This window comes from Vigna angularis, chromosome 5 (assembly GCF_016808095.1).
Source record: "Vigna angularis cultivar LongXiaoDou No.4 chromosome 5, ASM1680809v1, whole genome shotgun sequence".
Taxonomy (NCBI): Eukaryota; Viridiplantae; Streptophyta; class Magnoliopsida; order Fabales; family Fabaceae; genus Vigna; species Vigna angularis.
The window spans coordinates 5,197,928-5,218,351 of NC_068974.1; the positions used below are offsets into that span (position 1 = coordinate 5,197,928).

Consider the following 20,424-nt stretch of genomic DNA (forward strand, 5'->3'; position numbering starts at 1 on the left):
CTATTTTGCACCATTAATGACTTTCCCAGCTTACGGTAATTTGTCGAGGTACAGTGTGAAGAGTCATAAAGCATGTCTTATATGTGAAGAAAACACTACAACTCATCAATTTAAACACGGAAGGAAGACAATGTATATGCGCATCAACGATTTTTACAATCTAATCATCCATATCGAAGGTTAAAGAATGCATTCAATGGAGAACAAGAGAAAGACAATGCACCATTTCCAATTACTGGACTTGAAGTTCTTGAAAAAGTTAATAGAGTATATCATGTATTTGGGAAAACGTCAAAGAAGTCTTCTGTAACGACCCCTTGGAAGAAGAAATCAATATTTTTTGATCTTCCATATTGGTCAAAGTTAGATGTTAGACATTGCATAGATGTCATGCATGTAGAGAAAAATGTTTGTGATAGCTTGATTGGTACACTACTAAACATCCAAGGAAAAACAAAAGATGGAGTGAATGCGCATTTGGATTTGGTTGACATGAAGATCCGAGAAGAGTTGGCACCAAGAGAGATTGGTAAACGTACTTATTTGCCCCCTGCATGTTACACAATGTCCAGACAAGAGAAAATAAGTTTTTGTCTTTGTTTAAAGAGTATCAAGGTACCACAAGGATATTCTTCAAATATGAAGAGCTTAGTGTCAATGCAGGACTTAAAACTTGTTGGACTGAAGTCTCACGATTGTCACGTCTTAATGCAACAATTGTTACCGGTGGCAATTCGTGGAATTTTGCCCAAAAAAGTTAGGCAGACCATAACTCGATTGTGCTCATTTTGCTCGTCAATTTGTAGTAAACTCGTCGATCCTACAAAGTTAGATGAACTTCAAAGCGAAATTATCACCATCTTGTGTCAACTAGAAATGTTTTTACCTCCATCCTTTTTTGACATCATGGTGCATTTACTTGTTCATTTGGTCAGAAAAATAAAATTGTGTAGACCAGTATACTTAAGATGAATATACCCTATTGAGCGTTATATGAAGATTTTGAAAGGGTACGTAAAAAATCAATATCGTCCAGAAGGTTCAATGATTGAAAGATATATTGCTGAAGAAAGTATTGAGTTTTGATTTGATTATATGACTAAAGCAAATCTGATAGGAGTCCCTTAGACATCATGGTTGAATAGATATTCTACAAGTAAAAGCATCCGAGGTGTGAATGTGGTGACGAAAAGTCATGAAGAATTGATGCAAGCACATCTGTACATATTAAACAACACAGATGAAGTGATCCCATTTTTTGAAGCACACAAAGTCGTTGTAAAGGACAAGTATCCAAGACAATTAGAGAAATGACAGTTGATGGAGCATAACAGAACATTCTTGTCCTAGCTCAAATCTGAAGTTTTGAAAGAATCACAGTCCTCTGAGACTTTGTTGTGACTAGCAAATGGTTTGAAGTTTGATGTTGTATGTTGTACAGGCTACGAAATTAATAATTGCACATTTTATACAAAGACTTTGGATGATAAAAGCACAATACAAAATAGTGGCGTCAGTCTAGAAGCTGAGTCGCTACAATTTTCCACATCCAAAGATCAAAATCCTGTAATTAGATCCATGAGATATTATGGTAGAATTGAAGAGATATGGGAGGTTGATTACACTAAGTTTTGTGTTGCACTCTTCAAATGTAAGTGGGTCGACAATAAGAGTGGTGTCAAAATAGATGAATCTGGTATGACGCTTGTTGATTTTTGAAAGGTTGGTTATGGAGACGAATCGTTTATCATGGCATATCAAGCAAGTCAGGTTTTTTATATCAAAGATCCTGCGTTTGACCATTGGTATGTTGCTCTTCAAGGAAAAAGACAAATTGAAGATAAAGAAGAGAATCTAAGTAATCTTCATATTTCTGACAACCATCCATTTAAAACGTCAATAAATTTGGATGACGACCCTCTAATTGATGATATACAAGCAATTCGAGAATATCACAATGAGGGAATATACATATGACTAATCCATATGATTATGTATGAATTTCATGTTTGTGTAAATATTTATGGCTTTTGTTAAATAATATATGTTATTTTATAAGTGTTTTATTAATCTTTCATCTTACTTATTGTGACAAATATATGGCTGAGTCACCTCATTCGTCAGGGGATGAAGTCCTCACCACTTCTAGACGTATGAGAGGAGCGACGAGGTTACAACAGCTTATACTTAGAAGAAATGCAGGTGAGAGGACACCTGTCATTATTGATGTGGTCACTGGAGTTGCATTTGGCCCAAATGCAGATGTATTTAGGTCTTACCTTGGAGTACTAGCACATGATCGTATCTCTATACTTACTACATCCTTTGACCATGTATCTGAGCACGATCGAAATCTCATTTGGCAAGATCTATTGGTAAGTTAAACAATATTGCTCTAAATTCTAGATTCAGTATATTGATAAATTTGTATTGATATAAGGTTATTACTTTCTTTGTTGTAGATGACATTTGATATGCCAAATGTAGAGAGCTTAAGGAATAAGTGTTTATCTACAATTGTAGAAAGATTTCGAGGGTTTAAGACAAAATTGTCGTCTAGATATATATTTGGACCAAAAAGTAATGAAACTCCATGTTCCAAATATTCAGCAATTGGCGAAGAAACATGGCGTCAGTTTGTAGAGCTTCGTTCATCCGAGACGTGGCAGGTAAGTGTAGGTAAAAACATTCAATTCATCATTCATAATTCTTTTTTATAAAAATTGTTTCATTTTTTCACAGGGAAAAAGGTCAAAAGCACAGGGAATAAGTGCTCAGAATAAAAATCCACACCTACTGTCTCGTGGTGGATATAGGAAGCTCGAGGAAAAAATAATGAAGCAGAAGTCAGATAGTAGACTTCCACTTTCTGAGGGTGGTGACCCTCCTGCTCTGCCTTCACCACCATCTCGGCATGAGAAGTGGAAGTTAGCCCGTATAAGACCATTGGGCTCCTACACTTCTGACTCTGCTAGAGAGATAGTTGAAAGAATTGTAAGATGTCATTTCTCATATTTTTACAACATTTTTGGTATATATATTACATAGATCTTTCAAATGATTTTGAAGTTTTATTATGTGACAGGACTCATTGGTTGAGCAAAGCTCCCAAGGTCAATTCACACAAGAAGGTCATCAGGATATACTTGTCGCAGTTATTGGACGACTTGAGCACCCAGGACGGGTGCGTGGTGTTGGGAGTGGCATAGGCATACGACAGTTCTTTGGGTCTTCCTCGCGTCCATATTCATACGAAAAGATGAAGGGGGACATAAGAAAAGAGATGACGCAGGAGATCACAAAGAAGGTTCGGGCAGAGTTGTATGATGAAGTTGCTGAAATGGTTGCCCGCCAGTTCCAACAACGTTATGAGGATTATGACAATCGTCCTCCGCCATCTCCTATAGTAGAACATATGCCCCTTACAGGTAAACTTAATGTTTTTTGTTTATTAATTTACTTTTTGTATAACCTAACATTTAATTTGACATGTAGAAGCGGTAAAGGAAGTTGCTCAGTTACCGGTGCCCCAGGGGACGACATGGATGACACTCGTCCATGTCAGTTATATATTCTCTTTGATACTGGGACCATGTTAGTGGCTCATGGTACAGTTTATGAGATAGCCACCGTAGTGCATGGTGTACAACTTGCAGAAGATGAGGTCAAAGTCACGATGGATGAAGTTGTCATACCAGATGTCGTTCTTCCTGTGCCTACAGATGAGTTCTTCACTGTGGAAGAGGCATTTAAGTCCTTTGTTGTTTGGCCTAGACATTTGGTTGGTGATGTATCTGATCCCCCGGTAAACACTTGTACTATATACTTCTCAATTTTAATATTTACTTCTAATTGACGTTATAACATAACCATTTTTTCATGTAACAGCAAATAGGTCAACAGGGAAGTCCTACACCGAAGAAGACTCATTTATCTGAGGACGGCCCTCTTGGTGCATTAAACGAGCTTGCTAAAATCATTTCAGATGCGCCGATGAATGTACATTGGGATTCTACTACATTTGGAAGAGAAGCTCAGATCCCATTGTACTTGCATCATCAAAATGTTAGGGAGCTTGTGTCGGGGAGAGAAGAAATTAATATTACACTCATTCAGCTGTGGATGATGTAAGTTTATGAGAACTTTTTTATATAATTATATTTTATCAAGTTATTTATATAAGATTATTTCTTCATTTTAGGTATATGTTTGATGTTAGTAACAAGAAGGGGTTCAACGATGTATATGGGTTCATTGACCCCTCTATGACTCATGAAAGAAATAAATTTGATGATATCCAAACATACATCACCACCTGCTTTGGAATGGGGAAGGAGATATATTTTCTCCCTTATATATGTGGATAAGTGAAGTTTGTTAACTTTAAAGTTTCATTTATTAATTTTGATATATGACAATGAAGTTATTACCAATTCCAGGTGTCATTGGCAGCTACTTGTGATCTCCATATCAGAGAACATTGTTGTCTGGTTTTGTTCATTGCACAAGTCTCCTCCCAACCCTCTTAGACATGTAGTAGATTGGTAAGAACCTCAATGTTTCAACTCCATTTGTTATATAAATGTATGCTAAAATAAATTTTTTTAGTAGTTTCCTTGCAACACATATGATGTTATCTGGGAGATCTACTGCTACAACTAAAAAACTTGCATGGGTTGCCCTTAAGGTTTGATATTTTTGCCCATACTTTGTTACATTTGGTTCCATTCAAATGATGTTACTTAAAATTTTATAATTATGATGATATATTGTAGTGTAATAGACAAACGGGGTCATATGAAGTGGTTACTACATCATGTTTTGGATGATGACCATTATTCGTGCACATTACACCAGTGGATGGGAAACGATAATATTTAGGTTTGAATTTTATTTTCTCTATACTTTAGATTTCATATACACTGATTGAAATCATTGTGTTTTATGCAGAGATTCAATAGGACTGCTCCAATTCCAGAGAAGTCACTTCAACTTGTGAGGAAAGCACTGGCTAAATATGTAATTCATTTATATAATAGTATGTAGTAGATATTAGGATATAGTAAGTTCTAAGTTTATGTTTCTAAGTTGTTTTATGCTTTTCTACATTATTATTAGTTTAACTTTGTACATTACATTGATTTATGCTTCAAACTTCATTTGTGATTACATTGGATTGATTTATGCTTCTAAGAAGTTGATTTATGATTCAATTGAATGTATTTATGTTTTAATATAATTTTCATTCAAAATATACGTTTTTGGATTATTCCGGACTATTCTAGCTGTAAATATATATGCAGGTCTATTTTTGTAGTTGGGAATGTAGTAGAAACAAACCTCATTTTAAAAAAAAACAAGGGAATATGCCTCGGTTGAGGTCATAACCGAGGTAGAATAGCCTCCTATGGCCTCGGTTAAGGTCACACCTGATGCAGAAAGGCTGACAGACTGAAAAAAAAACAAAAGTGGGCTCTACTGCCTCGGTTAGTGTTACAACTGAGGCAATAGAAGGGAACTTTATGCCTCGGTTCAAAAGGAATCGAGGCAGTATGTCCTACGAAAAAAAAAATTAAAAAAAATCAAAAACATCTACTGCTTCTATTATGGAAGAACCGAGACAGTATCTCACCCTTTTATGCCTCGGTTCACACCCGAGGCAAAAAGTAGTTGACTTATTGCCTCGCCTGGATATGCCTCGGTTCGGGAACCGCTGCCCATGGGAAAAAATAACTGTTGTCGTTTGCCCTGACTGCACTAGTGATCGGGGGTCTAGTTTTGGAGCAAACAGCCTCACATCAACAACTCTTTTTGGAGAATTTTTAACTTTTTCGTTCTCTTTGTAAGCATTATGCTTAGTTAATGTGGCTAATTGAAAACCCTATTTGGTGTTTTTATCGGAGACTCTTTTGCACTCTATTGTTGGGGGTATAACATGCCAATGATCGGATCTGGATGATTCAAAATGCATTATATGTGTTTGAGTATGTTTGCATGGGTATATGATGCTTGGATGCATGTATGATGTGTTAACTATGTTTTCACGTGATCTAAGGTTCATGTATGTATGTTTGAATGCTTGAATCATGTCCAGAATGTGTTTTGATTCAACAATAATCGCTTATCATTAGTTATAATTGATAATCTATGCGTTGGTTTTGAGTGTGATTTCGGGAATAATCAATTATCATGATAATCAATTATTTCTTCCTGCGTGATGTTTCTAGGTAAATTTTGCTGAGATAATCGATTATTAGAGTGCATTTTGGTGAAAAATGACGAATTTGATGAAAAATGAACGTGAACCAAGCTTGAGGAGTTATGGAATATGATGATAATTAGAGATTGAGGTTAGTGGTTTTGTTTAGGGTTAGTTTTACTTGTGGTTGAGAGTGAAACATGAGTGAGTGTTGGGATGTACCTAAGTATGTTGATGAGCATGAGAGTGAAGGATAAGTCTACTTGTTGTGCCTCGTAAATCCTAGTTCTATCTACGAATAAGTGCTTCCATTTGCCTTGTGTGCATTGGAAGGAGATGATTTGTAGGGGAGGCTACAAGTGTCTTGTAAGGGAGGCTACATGTGGGCTGTAGGAGCAACTATAGTCGGTGAGGTAGGGTACAGGAGTGAGATGGAATCTTTTTCACTATGTTATTATGGTATGGTGATGCTCATGGTGTTGTTCATGACTGGATAGCCATGATGATGGTGTATTTATGATGATCATCATGGTACTTGAGATGTTTCAGGTTATGTTATGTTGATAGTGGTGTTACTATAATGATTTTAATGATTCTAATGATGATCATTATCAATTCTAATGATTTTAATGGTTTTGTCAAACTAAGTTTTATTTTTTATAATAAAACTCTGAGTACTTTTAGGAAAGGGCAATTTGTGTTGTTTGGCATAATGACATATATCACAAGCATCATTAGAAGCAGTTTGAACATATGGAATATTCTTGCATATTTTTTCAACAATTTTGTGTCCAGGATGGCCTAGCCTATAATTCCACAAGTTTATATTTACATGTTCATAAGAGAAAACAAATTTAGGTGTAAATTCTTGATCAAAAACAGAGAAATATTACAAATAGTAAAGGCCCTTATAGACATTAGCACATCCAATCATCCTCAATGTAGAGTTGTCCTGTATTTGACACATCTTAGAAGAAAAGGTTAGTGTGTAGTGTATGTTTCTAGTTAGACTTTGGACAAATATTAGGTTGAAAATTCAGGGATGTATAAAACATTAAAGATAATAAAATCTCTTGAAAACTGTATGGTTCCAGCATAATCGGCAATGACAATGGAATTATTTGGTAGCCTAATATATATAGGTTTGATCTTATGACAGGTGACAAAGTTATTTTTGTCATGGGTCACATGATCAGTGGCCCCTATATCTACAATCCAGGAAAACATACCTTGTTTGTCCTCTATTGTGTCTCTTTGCATTTGACTGATGTTGTGGGAAGGGTTATCAACCTTTTCTATCATCTGTAACAATTTCTGCATCTGTTCTAGAGTGAAAGGATTGAAAGTAGAATTGGTGTTGGTCTAGGCAGAATTGGAATGTGTTTCTGCAGAGGCAGAGTAAGCATTAACAGAGTTCCATTCATTCTGCCCCTCCTAATCTTGATTGTCGTTGTCACGCTTCTTGTACCATGATGGATAACCATGCTTAGAGTAACATTCATCCACTGTGTGGTTCATCTTATGACAGTAGGAACATTTTTCCCATAATTTGGATTTCTTCCTATCCCTCTTCCTTGACTGTGAGGCCCAGAACCACGTCCACGAGGCTTCCAATTTTGATCATTTCTCCACTAATTTTGTTTATCAGTTGTGTTGGTGATGAATGCATATTTATGTCCACATTTATGGTTTAAAATTCAAATTTTTTATGAGATTCTTGTGCTTAAATGATTGATTTAAAATAAGATTTGTGATGATTGGCTTTATCAGGTTTGGGAATTAAAGATGCTTAAAATGTGATTTTAGTTGCATAAATTATTTTGGATAGTCTAATGTTTGTTGATGCAGCTGAAATTAAAGTTTGAATTGCAATTCTGAAAAGAAGGAAAAGGCTAAAGTGCAATTAGAGTAAATTTCTAGACTTCTGTGCAATTTTGAATAAAATAAAAAGGGTTGAAATATATAAGATAAAAGATCTTATCAACAAAAGATTCAGAGTTCAAGTCCAATCAAGCCTATATAAAGAGACTAGGGGAGGCACAACTCATTCATTCTCAGACTCCTCTACTTGGAAACATTCATCCACCACTCCTCTCACTTTTATTTCATCATGTATTCTACTCCATTCATGGAGGGCCAAGCTCCTAGGGCTATTCCACTATAATTTCATTATGGATTCTAAGGTTAAGTTGAATTAATGCAATTGTTTCTTTTGATTATTGATTTGAGTTATTTTTCTTTCTATGTCTTTCATCTCTCAATCATATTAAAGGTACTGATTTTTGCATCATAAGGTGTTTGAACCTACATGCATATTAATTATATGAGTTCAAGGGTTTCTAGGTTTGATTGAGAATCTACTTTGATTAAATTTAGGAACTTTCATATGATTAAACGAGTTTTTTCTATCAATTGATAATGTACTTTGATTGGTGGTAATAATTTTAAGTATAATTAATTGAGAATTTACTTTAATTAATTAGCTTTTAATTTGGTTAGGAGATTTAAGAATAGACATGATTAAACACAATAGAATTTGATTGAGAATGTATTTTGGTTGAATTCATTATGAATAATCTAGAAAGGTCTTGCATTTGGTTGAAAATCTACTTTGGTTAACTATATGATCGCCCTCAAATTAATTAAGAATGTACTTCAATTAATGTGAAACTTGAACAATGATCTGTGGATAACCGATGATGAATCTATCTTTGGAAAACAGTGAAATTAGCCTATCTCATCATAATTGTTTATAAGTTTCCTCTTTGTTTTTCAAACATTAATTCTATTAGCATAGTTTCTCACTTTTATTCTTGAGCATTGCATTGCATAAGATTCAAATATTTAAAAGCAATTATGTATTCATTGGGAGACTACTCAGGGTTACTTTAACCCTATCTAATTTCTTGAATATTACTTAGCAATACTGAAGTTGCCTTCAAAAGTAGTATTAATTTGATAGCTTCAACGACAATGTATCAAATTTTGGCCAGAACTTTAATTTCTGCATTCTGGTTGTTGAGCCCAGAATCATTTTTTTCTTGCCTTTCTTGCCTTTCTTATTGCGTGATGAGGGAAAAGACATCGTTAATACTAGGGAGGGGTTCCATCAATAAAATTTGTGTTCTCACAGTATTGTAGCAATCATTCAGACCTTTTAAGAAGCAAACAAGGAAAGAACCATCATGTTACACCTCTCCCAAGAATCAAAAAGAGGGTAATCTCTTTGGGGTTTCTTGATCCCTCTTTATCTATGAACTTTATCTTGTTCTTGGAGAGAAGAACTCTTATCATGTTTCTGTTCCAAGAAGCATAGTTGGTTTCAGTAAGAACTTGAGAAACGAGGGTGAGGCCTGGATTCTCTTCAGGATGTTGTAGATAGAAGGGGGTGGAAGGATTGTTGGACTTGTCTATGTGCTCCATGATTCAAGAATCGCAAAAAGGATAGAATAAAACCCAAGATACAAAGAATAAGGCGCAACAGAGGCAAAGCAGACACTAGACCTGCTCTGATACCATATTAAAATTGATATCTTGTGTAAAACCTAAAAGGGTATTCACATGCAGAGGGAGAGAAGACAGCGAAGGCTTCCATGGCGAAGGTAGCAACACCAATGAAGCGGCAGAACGATGGTATAGAAAGAGATTCAGAAGAAGAAAACAGAAAAATGTATGTATTTAATAGTATATATTGTTTCCATGTTACAAGGAAAAGATAAACAACCCTAAATACATAGGATTCCTATAAAACAGCGAGGAAGAAACGGGATTTCACAAAAATCCCTAACCCAAAAACAAACTTATAGAAAAACAAACACTAATAAACATTGTTGCTCTTAGAGAGCAATTCAGTCAAAACAGAGAACGTTAACATAAACTTTTATTTTTATTATAAATATAAAATATCAATTTATTAATGAACAATCACACGACACTCTTTCCTCCTTTATATTTTATTTAATTTCTAGAACATATCTTACATACTTTTCTAGTAAAACTTTTAAAATTTATTTAAAGATTACATCGGACATATTCAAAGTAGAACTCCTTTATATTTTATTTAATTTCTAGAACATATCCGATTTAAGATATATCTTGTTACATACTTTTCTAGTAAAACTTTTAAAATTTATTTAAAGATTACATCGGACATATTCAAAGTAGAAGAATACATACGATAATTTCTCTAGGAATACATGGTTGTATGTACAGGTCCAAAATTGGTCCAAAATTACTATTATTATTTTTATTTATTATTAAGTATAATATTCAATTATCTAAAATATTAATACTTATAAAACCAAGAAAAAAATTGATATTTATGATAATATAAACAAAATTTAAGATATAATAAATTAAATTAAGTTATTATATATTATTATATGTTGAAGCATATTTTAGTTGTATATTAACATATTCATAAAAAAAACCTATAAATATATGTAATATATTTTAATTTTTTATTTTCATATTTACAACTATATTTTATTAATTTGAACGTTGGAGTCTACTAGACTTTCTTATTTTTTGCGACAAATAAAAAATTATACTTCAAATATTATAATAGTCTTTCTCAAAAATCATATCCATTTAAGTTAAAATATCATTAACAAATCAACAAAATTTATCTCATTATAAAAATTATATATATTTATTCATGGTTAAAGTTTAAGATAAAAATTTATCAAAATTTAAAAAATATACAAATTCTGATTTGAATCAACGTTAGAAACTATAATATATATTTAACATTTTTTTTTATTTTGTCCTTTATGTATAAGATTTTTTTTTTACTTTTAGATTATGAAATTTAGAAGTTATTTTTTTCTAAAAATATATTTCCTTATTACACAACATAAAGAGAAAATTAACTTCAAATTATATAATACAAAATTTACAACCTCTCCTATTTTTCTTTTTAGCTTTTATCACTAATTCAATCTTATTATTCTTAAATTTTGAATTGTATAATTTAAAAGTTATTTTTAACTTTTTTATCTTTCAATTTAGAAATCTCTTTAAAAATTTATTTTAGATTATATAAATCTAAAGTTAATTTCTATTTCTAAATTATATAATAACATGAGTTTTGTTTTTTTATAAAAAAATACAAGAGAAAAGGTATGAAAGTACAGCAAGGAACTTGCAGTAGTTTGTCTTGTTCTGTAGCCCATTGTATTAAAGAATTATAGAAACATTTGATCCACGTCAGCACATGAAATTAAGGTTCAAATTAAGACACAAAAGAGTTTTTCTCTCAAGTGTCAGCTATGGACCATTATGACCAGGAACAGGAAGACAACGTGTTAAGCATGCCACCTGTGTCTTTAGAAAAAATGTCATTAGCAGTGATCAACGATTATAATTAGATTTTCGGAGAGATATAGAAGTGCTTTACCAAAAGTGGGTTTTTGACTAGACAAAAGATAGAGAGAACAAGTATATCCAAAAGTTCATATCAATTTATTTCATTCTTGTACATGTATGTACTAAACTGAAGGTTTAGTTTGTTTCTGTCAAAGCTGGTTTTGTGGATTGAACAGTGATGTCTCTCTTAGGTGCTTATTCCATCTGTGAGGTTGGCAAAGAGGCAGCAGGAGTTGCTGGTATTTTACCTCCTTTTCTTTATGGGATGATTTATTCTGGTTGGAAAGATTGAAAACTAGAAGAAAAAACTTTACTTTTTGAGATTAAACTTAGACCCATCTCTGTGTTGATCATGATATACACTACTTGGATTGCAGGTAACGTGTTTGCTTTTGGGTTGTTTTTATCGCCCATGTAAGTTTCTTAAAGTGAACACCTTTGACAATAATTGAGCTGAGAAGAGTTTATTGCTTATCTTTCCATTGGTGATAATAACTTTTGTTCTGTTCTGTTCTGAACTCTAGACCTACATTTAGGAGAATCATCAGAAATGGGTCAACAGAAATGTTCTCAGGGCTGCCATATGTTTATTCTCTTTTGAACTGCTTGATCTGCTTGTGGTATGGCACACCTCTTATATCACCTGATAATCTGTTGGTGACAACTGTTAATACAATTGGGGGAGTCTTTCAGCTTGTGTACATAACCCTCTTCTTGATTTATGCTGAGAAAGCAAGAAAGGTTAATCTTTTGATGAACTATTGGAGTCTTGTGAATGATAAATGCAAGAAAAAAAAGAAAAAAAAAAATTGGTTTATTTTCTTAAGCTGTTGTGTACTATAAATTGTCATTTGATAGGTGAGAATGCTTGGATTACTCTTAGCAGTTTTGGGCATATTTGTGATCATACTAGTTGGGAGCTTGCAAATTGATGACAGTGCAATGCGACGGATGTTTGTGGGACTCTTGAGTTGTGCTTCTCTCATTTCAATGTTTGCCTCTCCATTGTTTATAATTGTATGCTTGTCACTTCCTAGACACCAATCCATTTATCAGTTTCTGCATCTGTTACTTTATTAAAATTGTTTTACATATTTTGTCTATGTAACTTCTCAGAGATTGGTCATTCGGACAAAAAGTGTAGAGTTTATGCCTTTTTATCTTTCACTTTCCACCTTCCTGATGAGCATCTCCTTCTTTCTTTACGGATTGGTCAGTGATGATACCTTCATTTACGTGAGTTTCCTTTCAGCTCGTTTGTTCTTGAGATACTCATTTTAGTTTCAGATCCCTTTTTTCCATTGTTGATTTGATATGAAATAAATCTGTCTGTGTTTGATTTTGTAGGTGCCAAATGGGATAGGAACTGTTTTAGGAATTGTGCAATTGATATTATATTTCTATTACAAGAGTTCATCCACTGAAAACTGCAGGCAGCCCTTGATAGTGTCGAATGAATGATCCATGCTGGTGAGTGTTGACAAAGTGGAGGCATAGGCAAATGCATCATGATTGATTAAGATTTATGGTCTTTTCATCAGTGAGATAGTTCTCTGAAATTAGTAGCAGCAATTCTATGTGTCTGAAATGTTTTCCATTAGTTGAATGAGTGAAATTTATGGTTGTGTGTGAAGTTTTTCCACGCAATTCATGGAGATGAGTGAATTGCATTGAAACTTTCCACAATATTTTAATGTCATTTCTGGCTGTGCCTTATGTCAACTTTCTATTGTTGCTATATGAGAATGAATATAGAAACCAACTTGCATACAAAAATACCAGCTCAAGTCGCAATAATCTCTTCCTAAACCAATGTTCTATTGTGACTCGATCCACTTTTCATCACAAGACAATTGATGTCACTTGTAACAAGTTCCGTTGTGTTGTCGAGGAGGAGGTCTGAGCCAACTATATAATGGATCAATACCACTCTTTATCCAAAACCTTAAGACAATAAGTTAATGGGTCTTTCATCTTTATATACTGCTCTACTTTCTCATTTTTATCCAATGTGGGATTTAGACTCACATTTGGATTCCCAACAAGTTCTCCTTTAACAATTGTCTCCCTAGGAATTACATACTCTCCGATTATGACTCGGTGAATGATTATGACTCGGTGCATTCACAGGACACTTGTGTAACCCTAACAATGCTAATGATCAATTATAGCAAACTTGCATGTGAGGATGAACTATGTAGTTAAAATATTTTAAGTAAGAACAGGGCCATTAGGCGACTGAATGAAGAAACTTAAAAGAATAGTGTGAACATTTGACATTTGCATAAAAATAGGATTTCCCAGTAAACCAAGTATTAATAAAATGTTGTAACTGATCTCCTAGTTGATAATGTGTCGGTTAAACTAGATACCATTTTTGTGTAGTTTCCACAATTTTCAGAGATCCATAAACTTCCTTTACGTTCTTTTTATTCTTTGCTTTTGTTAATGCAGCTTCCTGATGCGTCATTTATGAAATGATCTGAAATGGAAAATGCATAATTGAATTCTCGGAAAAAACTGCAATTTTATGAAAGGATAGTTACATATTTGAACTGATCACACCATGTCATTACTGTGAAACCTCATTGTCTGTCTGCTACAACTTACAAGTGATAGAAAAACCCAGTAAGCGAGTACTAAAGTAAATCTCTTAGAGTAGTCCTCACTGTAACAGTTCCTACTTCCTGCATCAAACAGAATAAAAGTTAGACATAAACAAATGCAGCAAAAATGTTGCCTGAAACTGAAACAGAGACATTCCTGTGATTCAGTATTGTGAAGCAAACACTGTTGCATCCTATTGAGTAACAAGAAGTTATTGTGGAAGAAAATTCAAACTTTTTTGTGTGTCCATCTATGCATTCATTTAAAATGAACACAAACAACTCAATTTTGGCAACAAATGTTGGGGGTGTAGAAGAGGATTTTATTTTGATTCTCATTGAACATATCCATGAGGGACTAAGAGTTTTAGATGTGATTAAGCTCCAGAACGAAGATCACTCCCACAAGACCAAAACTTGTAAGGATATATTCAAAGATCCTAATTGTGCTTAAAAAGAAATGGACATAAATATCATGCATGCACTCATTTTACTTTATAGGTACCAAATAGGTCTAGTATCATCATTGTCCCCATTGCAACTTCTTCCTGCAACTCCATATGCCATGTTAAAATACACTTTTGTTCGGAATACGAATTCTGGTACTCAAAAGGGTGTAAAATTGAAATTTTTAAGTAAATGGAGGTGCTGGAAGAACTATGGAGGAGCACGAAGAAGCTGCCTGTCCCCCATTCATCATCATGTTGGTCTTAAAACTAATGTGTTTGCAAAGAATCATCCTATGTACAGTTAAGAACCTTAGTATCCTATATGATGATAAGAATTACCTGTTGTGATGTTTCCATGAAGTGGTGAATTTGATTCTGCGAATCACGAAGAAGTCTTCCTCTTTCATCATAGAGAATGAGGCCACTAAAACTTGGCAACTCACACTTCTCCCCTCTTAGTATTGGTCTTTGCCACACTGGAGATTCTGAGTTATGGCTTTGCCACCCACTTTGAAGACCCTGCTGCCTTTGTAAGCCAAGTAGTGGGGATCCCCTCTCTCTCTGCCATGCAATGTTCTCCTCCAATTTCCTTGCCTTGCTCCACAGCATTGACCCCATCAGAACCCTCTTCACTGAAATCCATCCTACACAACTTGCCTTTGACCATTCTGTAGGAGTAGTAGTAGTAGTAGTAGTAGTAGTAATAGTAGCATCAAAATTAGTATTAGTGTTTGTAATTGTGGTATTCTTTTCATTCTCTTCATCTAAAGCACCCTCTTGGTGTACAATCTTATTGTTAATGGCCTTCCTTCTAAGTGTAACAACAATGCAAAGGCACACAAGAGCAAGGCTTGCACATGCAAGAAGAAGAACAGCACCTAGTGTGGAAATCTTCAATTTGTCTTCCAAATCCCACAAAGCTTCCATGAGTTTTCTTTTTCCTTTTTCTACTTCGAGTATGTCCAAGTGAACTGAGGAGGAGCCTAGGTTGTTTTAGCGGAGTATGTTTGGTAATTAATGTAGAATAATGAAAGTATGATGAAACATTCATGGTGATGTTGCCATGTTGGGTTGGCAAGTTCCATATGAGGTCCACCGCTAATGGAACTGTTGAAATTTGGGCCCCAATAAACACCTCTGGTATGTACTTAATATTGCTATCCGTTGAATCGAAAGGTGGCTCACCGTTCAATGATTAATAAAGGCTTCTCACGAGAATTCTGTGGTTGTCATCAAGTGATGGAAAACTCAGTTTTAGATCTTTGGGAATGGGAAATAGAAGCTGTGTGCTTCTACTCTGCTAGAGACGTCATGGAAAGTAAAATTTAAAGCTGTGATTATGAGAAATATCATCTAAACAAGTCATTAACTCTTAATGATATTGCATTTGGAAAATAAATAATAATATCACTTTACTTTCAAATAAGTCTAGTTGGGTATCAAATTAAAAAAATAAATAAAAATTGGTTTTCTAAATTCAACTGTTTTTTTAATTAAAATAATTATCTATAATAAACATTCTGTCTGTAATAAAATTATAAAAATGATTTATATTTATTTTTATAATATTAATAATAATAATTGTATGATTTTTTGTAATCAAGAAAAATAAACACGTACATTTTTATAATACGCATGTTTCCATCAGTAATAATACAAAAAATGATATGAAATAACAGTGAATCAAATCATATAAAAGTTTTACTGATCAAATGTCATATTAATATTAATTTTTATGGTATTTAATGTTATAAATTTATTTAATTATTATTTTTGAACCCTTTACTATATGTATTATGTGGTTTTAATATCTTAAGATTGATTTTAAAGTGAATAAGTCTTCAATGCTTCTAATAAAACTCGTGCAATAGTACTTTACGTATCAGAAAATAATAGTTTTGGAAAGAAAAATAAAACAATTAAGAAAAAATAAAACACGAGGATACCGCAACTTTTTTCCACTATATATAACTTTTTTCCTACACCCTATATATTTCAAATTGCCTATTTTACCCTTTATAATTTATATGTGTAGAAACCTTTTATAATTTCAATCTTGTTTTCCGTTATTTTTTACTGTTTTGTTCCAACTTTGTGATTTTCATGCTATTTTAAACATCAAAATTTTGCCAAGAATAAAATGAAAATCAAGGTTTTGTAGAGCTCAAAGATTGGAACACATTTACTAAACATTGATAATTTTTTTTAAGGGTTTTCGAACAATTAATGCCATTTGGTTTTTCATTTCTTTCCAAATATTATATAAGTCTTTTGGATTGATAATATGAAAGGTCTATAAAATTTGACTATCATATTTTTTGAGCATTTTGGTATCATACATTTTATGCATAACAATTCTTGTACTTGGAATTGGAAAAGGAGAGAGAAAAAACTGAAGTTACGATACTTCCTTAATATAGTTTTCATGTCATTGATGTATATGTTTATAGTTATTGCGGTTATTGTTTATAAATTGCTCCAATCTTAGGAATAGGAGAATATTAATGGCTGCTTATGATCATGTCATAAATAAATTAAAAAAATTTAAAAACCTTTATTAGAATCCATGTGCACCTTGCCAAACACCTCAAACCAATTAAGAAATTAACTTTCCATAACAATCCAATTTTACGATTACGGAATTTATTTGCTGGTAACATCTTCCGTAACTGTATTTCCGAATTCTGATTTTCGGTAACCAATTAATCACCGTATGAGTACAAGCCATTAGAAAAAACACACCCCATTTTCCAGGACCTAATCTTTGTCACATGGATCATAATAATTTCTAATATTTCTATTCATATGATTCATCATGCCTAGTTTTTGTTTTGGATCTCTCTCCTCCCTTTTTTTTTAGTTTTTTTTATAGACAAAAATTACTTCGTTATTATGGATTTAAGCAATTTTTTATTTATTATGTAAATAGACAAGTTGCGCAACTCTCACACGAATTCAAATGAAGAAGTCGTGCAGGGGATGCTTGACTTCTCCATTGACACAATAAAAAAGGTGAATTCGTGCACCCCACACGTTTTCAGGCACGGATAATCGATTATGAACACGTGTAATTGATTACACAGTGTTAAAGTCATACAAGAGACCACGACTTCAATAGTAATCGATTACACCACTACTATAATCGATTATCGGTGCTGAAATTAAAATAAAATGGCCATGTAATTGATCACAATGTTGTTGTAATCGATTACCATAATTAAATAGACTTAAAACTAAGTTAAATGGTTGAAAATGTGATATATAATTTGTGATTTAAGAGTATAATGAAGTTATAATTCATTAAGTATGATTTAAATGTTCATTATACTAAGAACAAATTAACACCAGAAAACAAATTCATAAACAAAATAAAAAGTATTTTATTAATTGATAAAGTCATTACAAAAAGATAATAATAAAAATAAAAGATAGCACAATAAAATTAAAACATAAGAAGATCCTAGTGGTCCAAAATAACGACGTAGATAATTTATGTCTTCCTCGATATGTCAAACTTGAGCATCAATACTATCAAATTTGTCACCAACAAATGCCTATAGATCACGAATCTCGTTCATTATTTCAGTAAGCTTTACAAATGAAGTATCTTTTTGAGGGGGAGATGGTTGGTAGTCATCAAGAAATGTCAGAGCATCATTTCTTTTGTGAACCCAATGTCCATCAACATTTTTAACAAAGTCAAAGGAATTGATAACTTCGACACCAATTCTGAATGACCTCTTCACTTGCACAAATGACTATTAATTCAAAAGAAATTCAAAATGATGCATAAAAATGGTGATTAGTTGTGGATAGGGTAAACATGCATTGTTTCTCAAAGTCGTTTTCATCCTATGTCGAATGAGATGAGCCCAATTAATCTCCCTTGATGTTAGAATTGTCCAAATCAAAATAAGATTTTCCTTTATAGCCTGTGCAAGGTTAATTGAACGAGGAACTAAAATGCAACAAATAATGTAATGCAATATTCTAGTGCCAACTTTCATGGACCTTTTCAGTACCTGCAATATTTGCATTCATTTTGTTACAAATAATTTGTCTAGCATGTAGGCCAAAATAATCATTTGTCCACTCATAAGGTATATTACCTTCAAAAGACAATCCTACATATAGTATGTTCATAAGAGAATAAAAAAGTGTGGATGTATGGTCATTCTCAATTTTTTTACTTCACTATGAATGACTTCATCGTCAGAAATACACACATTATTATAAAAAACTCATACTAACTCAGGGTAATAGTGTTTTTTTTGACAACCAAAATAAACTAAACCAACATTTGTCAATATATTGAAACACTTAAAATTTTCTTCCTAAAAAACTCTTGATCTAAGTATTTTGGTTCAATAATGTCACGATGAAAGAACTTGGAGCAATACCTTTCGTATTGAGCAGCGATTGAAAACAACACATCGGAGTTTTAATACTAATTATTGGATCTAACACTTAGCATTAAGTCAAAAATTATAGTTGATAGTTAAGATGTAACTCTTTCTACTTAAGAGTATATAACCTACTTAAGAGTGTATAACCTAAGCGTCATGATTCGATTGTGACTTAAATCACCTTACTTTTGTCATAAGCAATTAACATCAACTGTATCAGGGCCATGATTGTCAAAATCCAAGCCTTAACACTTAAGGTGTTATCATACTTTTTTATAGTATTCTACTTTAGAATAAAATATTTTAGAAATTACTGGCATATGTCTCTTTTTAGTCTATTTTTATCATGTTGTAAATGTTTGTCAATATTTTTTTATATTTTTATATTCTTGTATTTATCTTATTAAGGAATTTTCTCCCAAATCTTCTTTATTTCAAGACACTGTTTTCAGAATCCTATTATCCCTTTCTTGTAGAAAATTCATCCACAAATTTTGTGGGTGTCTATCCCAAAAAGTTTCTTTGTTATGTCGAGGTCAAAAGTTCACTTAATTATCTATCCATACTAAAGTTGATATTTTAAGTATTCTTTAAAAAACTTGTTATTTGTTTTTTAAGAGGAAGAAACATAAGAAGACAAACATAATTTGTTAGCTATTTCTTTATCTAAATTATTTACCTTTGTTAACTCCTTATGGATGCTTAAAAGGTTTTTTTCTTCTTTTTATTATTTTTCTTTTGAAAGATCATGCCTGTGGGATTCCTTTTCTTTCTATATTTTTTTTTTCATATTTTTTTTGTATTCATCTTGGAATTAAATGTAATGAAAGAGTACATATTTTCCTAATGATGAAAAGTAAACATGTTGGTGTAACCATCTTGTTGAACCTTCTTATCATATTGGGTCTTAGAAGAAACATGTTATCTGCCATTAGGATCGCATCACATGTCATATGAGTCTATAAATAAACTTATAAGATATTGTTTATTTACATAAATGTATCAATATTCAGATATCCATTGCAACATATATATTAAGTATGAGTTATGTAGATAAACTTAGTTTTTTCTGCCATCTCTTACTTCCCACATTACTTCAACTAACATTCTCAATTATAATTTACAATAGTTTCGTATTAATTAGATACCTTACTTGATAAATGGTTTCTCTTTCCCTTTGAAACCTTTTTAGCACCTTACTTTTATGTTATTGTTTAGGGTTTATGTGTGATTGTTTTCTTTATTTATTCACTTTAAATTTAGTTATTTGTTATGTATACTGGTTTTAATCTTTTTTTTTTAATTTATTTATTATAGAAACGACAAGAACATAATATGCCTCTACATACCAGTATGAGAGTTCTACATAAAGTAAAGCCAGAAGGAGATCTACAACA

At 32.7% G+C, this 20,424-nt stretch overlaps 2 protein-coding genes across 3 annotated transcripts; one reads left to right on the plus strand and one right to left on the minus strand.

Moving 5' to 3' along the window:
* Positions 1–11,492: 11,492 nt before the first annotated feature.
* Positions 11,493–13,342, plus strand: LOC108339732 (bidirectional sugar transporter SWEET2). 2 transcript variants are annotated; one of them, XM_052878275.1, is made up of 7 exons: positions 11,495–11,681; positions 11,758–11,805; positions 11,944–11,980; positions 12,091–12,307; positions 12,425–12,583; positions 12,683–12,802; positions 12,914–13,342. In XM_052878275.1, exons 4-7 carry the CDS (start codon positions 12,131–12,133, stop codon positions 13,025–13,027), a joined length of 570 nt encoding a protein of 189 aa, XP_052734235.1. In that variant the 5' UTR covers positions 11,495–11,681; positions 11,758–11,805; positions 11,944–11,980; positions 12,091–12,130; the 3' UTR covers positions 13,028–13,342. The 2 variants fall into 2 exon arrangements, with proteins under 2 accessions (XP_017432420.1, XP_052734235.1); XM_017576931.2 differs by having other exon boundaries at positions 11,493–11,805.
* Positions 13,343–14,081: 739 nt separating this feature from the next.
* LOC108339952 (uncharacterized) lies at positions 14,082–15,902 on the minus strand. Its single transcript, XM_017577181.2, has 2 exons — positions 14,961–15,902; positions 14,082–14,253 (listed from the first exon to the last, which is right to left on the minus strand). The coding sequence occupies exons 1-2, from the start codon at positions 15,546–15,548 to the stop codon at positions 14,206–14,208; spliced, it is 636 nt and encodes a 211-aa protein (XP_017432670.1). The 5' UTR covers positions 15,549–15,902; the 3' UTR covers positions 14,082–14,205.
* Between the last annotated feature and the right edge of the window lie 4,522 nt (positions 15,903–20,424).

Coding starts and splice junctions, on each gene's coding strand:
- LOC108339732 (XM_017576931.2), top strand. CDS start 11,745: ATGTCTCTCTTAGGTGCTTATTCCATCTGTGAGGTTGGCAAAGAGGCA. Junction 12,308..12,424: donor ATGCTGAGAAAGCAAGAAAG/GTTAATCTTTTG, acceptor GTCATTTGATAG/GTGAGAATGCTTGGATTACT. Junction 12,803..12,913: donor GTGATGATACCTTCATTTAC/GTGAGTTTCCTT, acceptor TTGATTTTGTAG/GTGCCAAATGGGATAGGAAC.
- LOC108339952 (XM_017577181.2), bottom strand. CDS start 15,548: ATGGAAGCTTTGTGGGATTTGGAAGACAAATTGAAGATTTCCACACTA. Junction 14,254..14,960: donor TCATGGAAACATCACAACAG/GTAATTCTTATC, acceptor TGTTTGATGCAG/GAAGTAGGAACTGTTACAGT.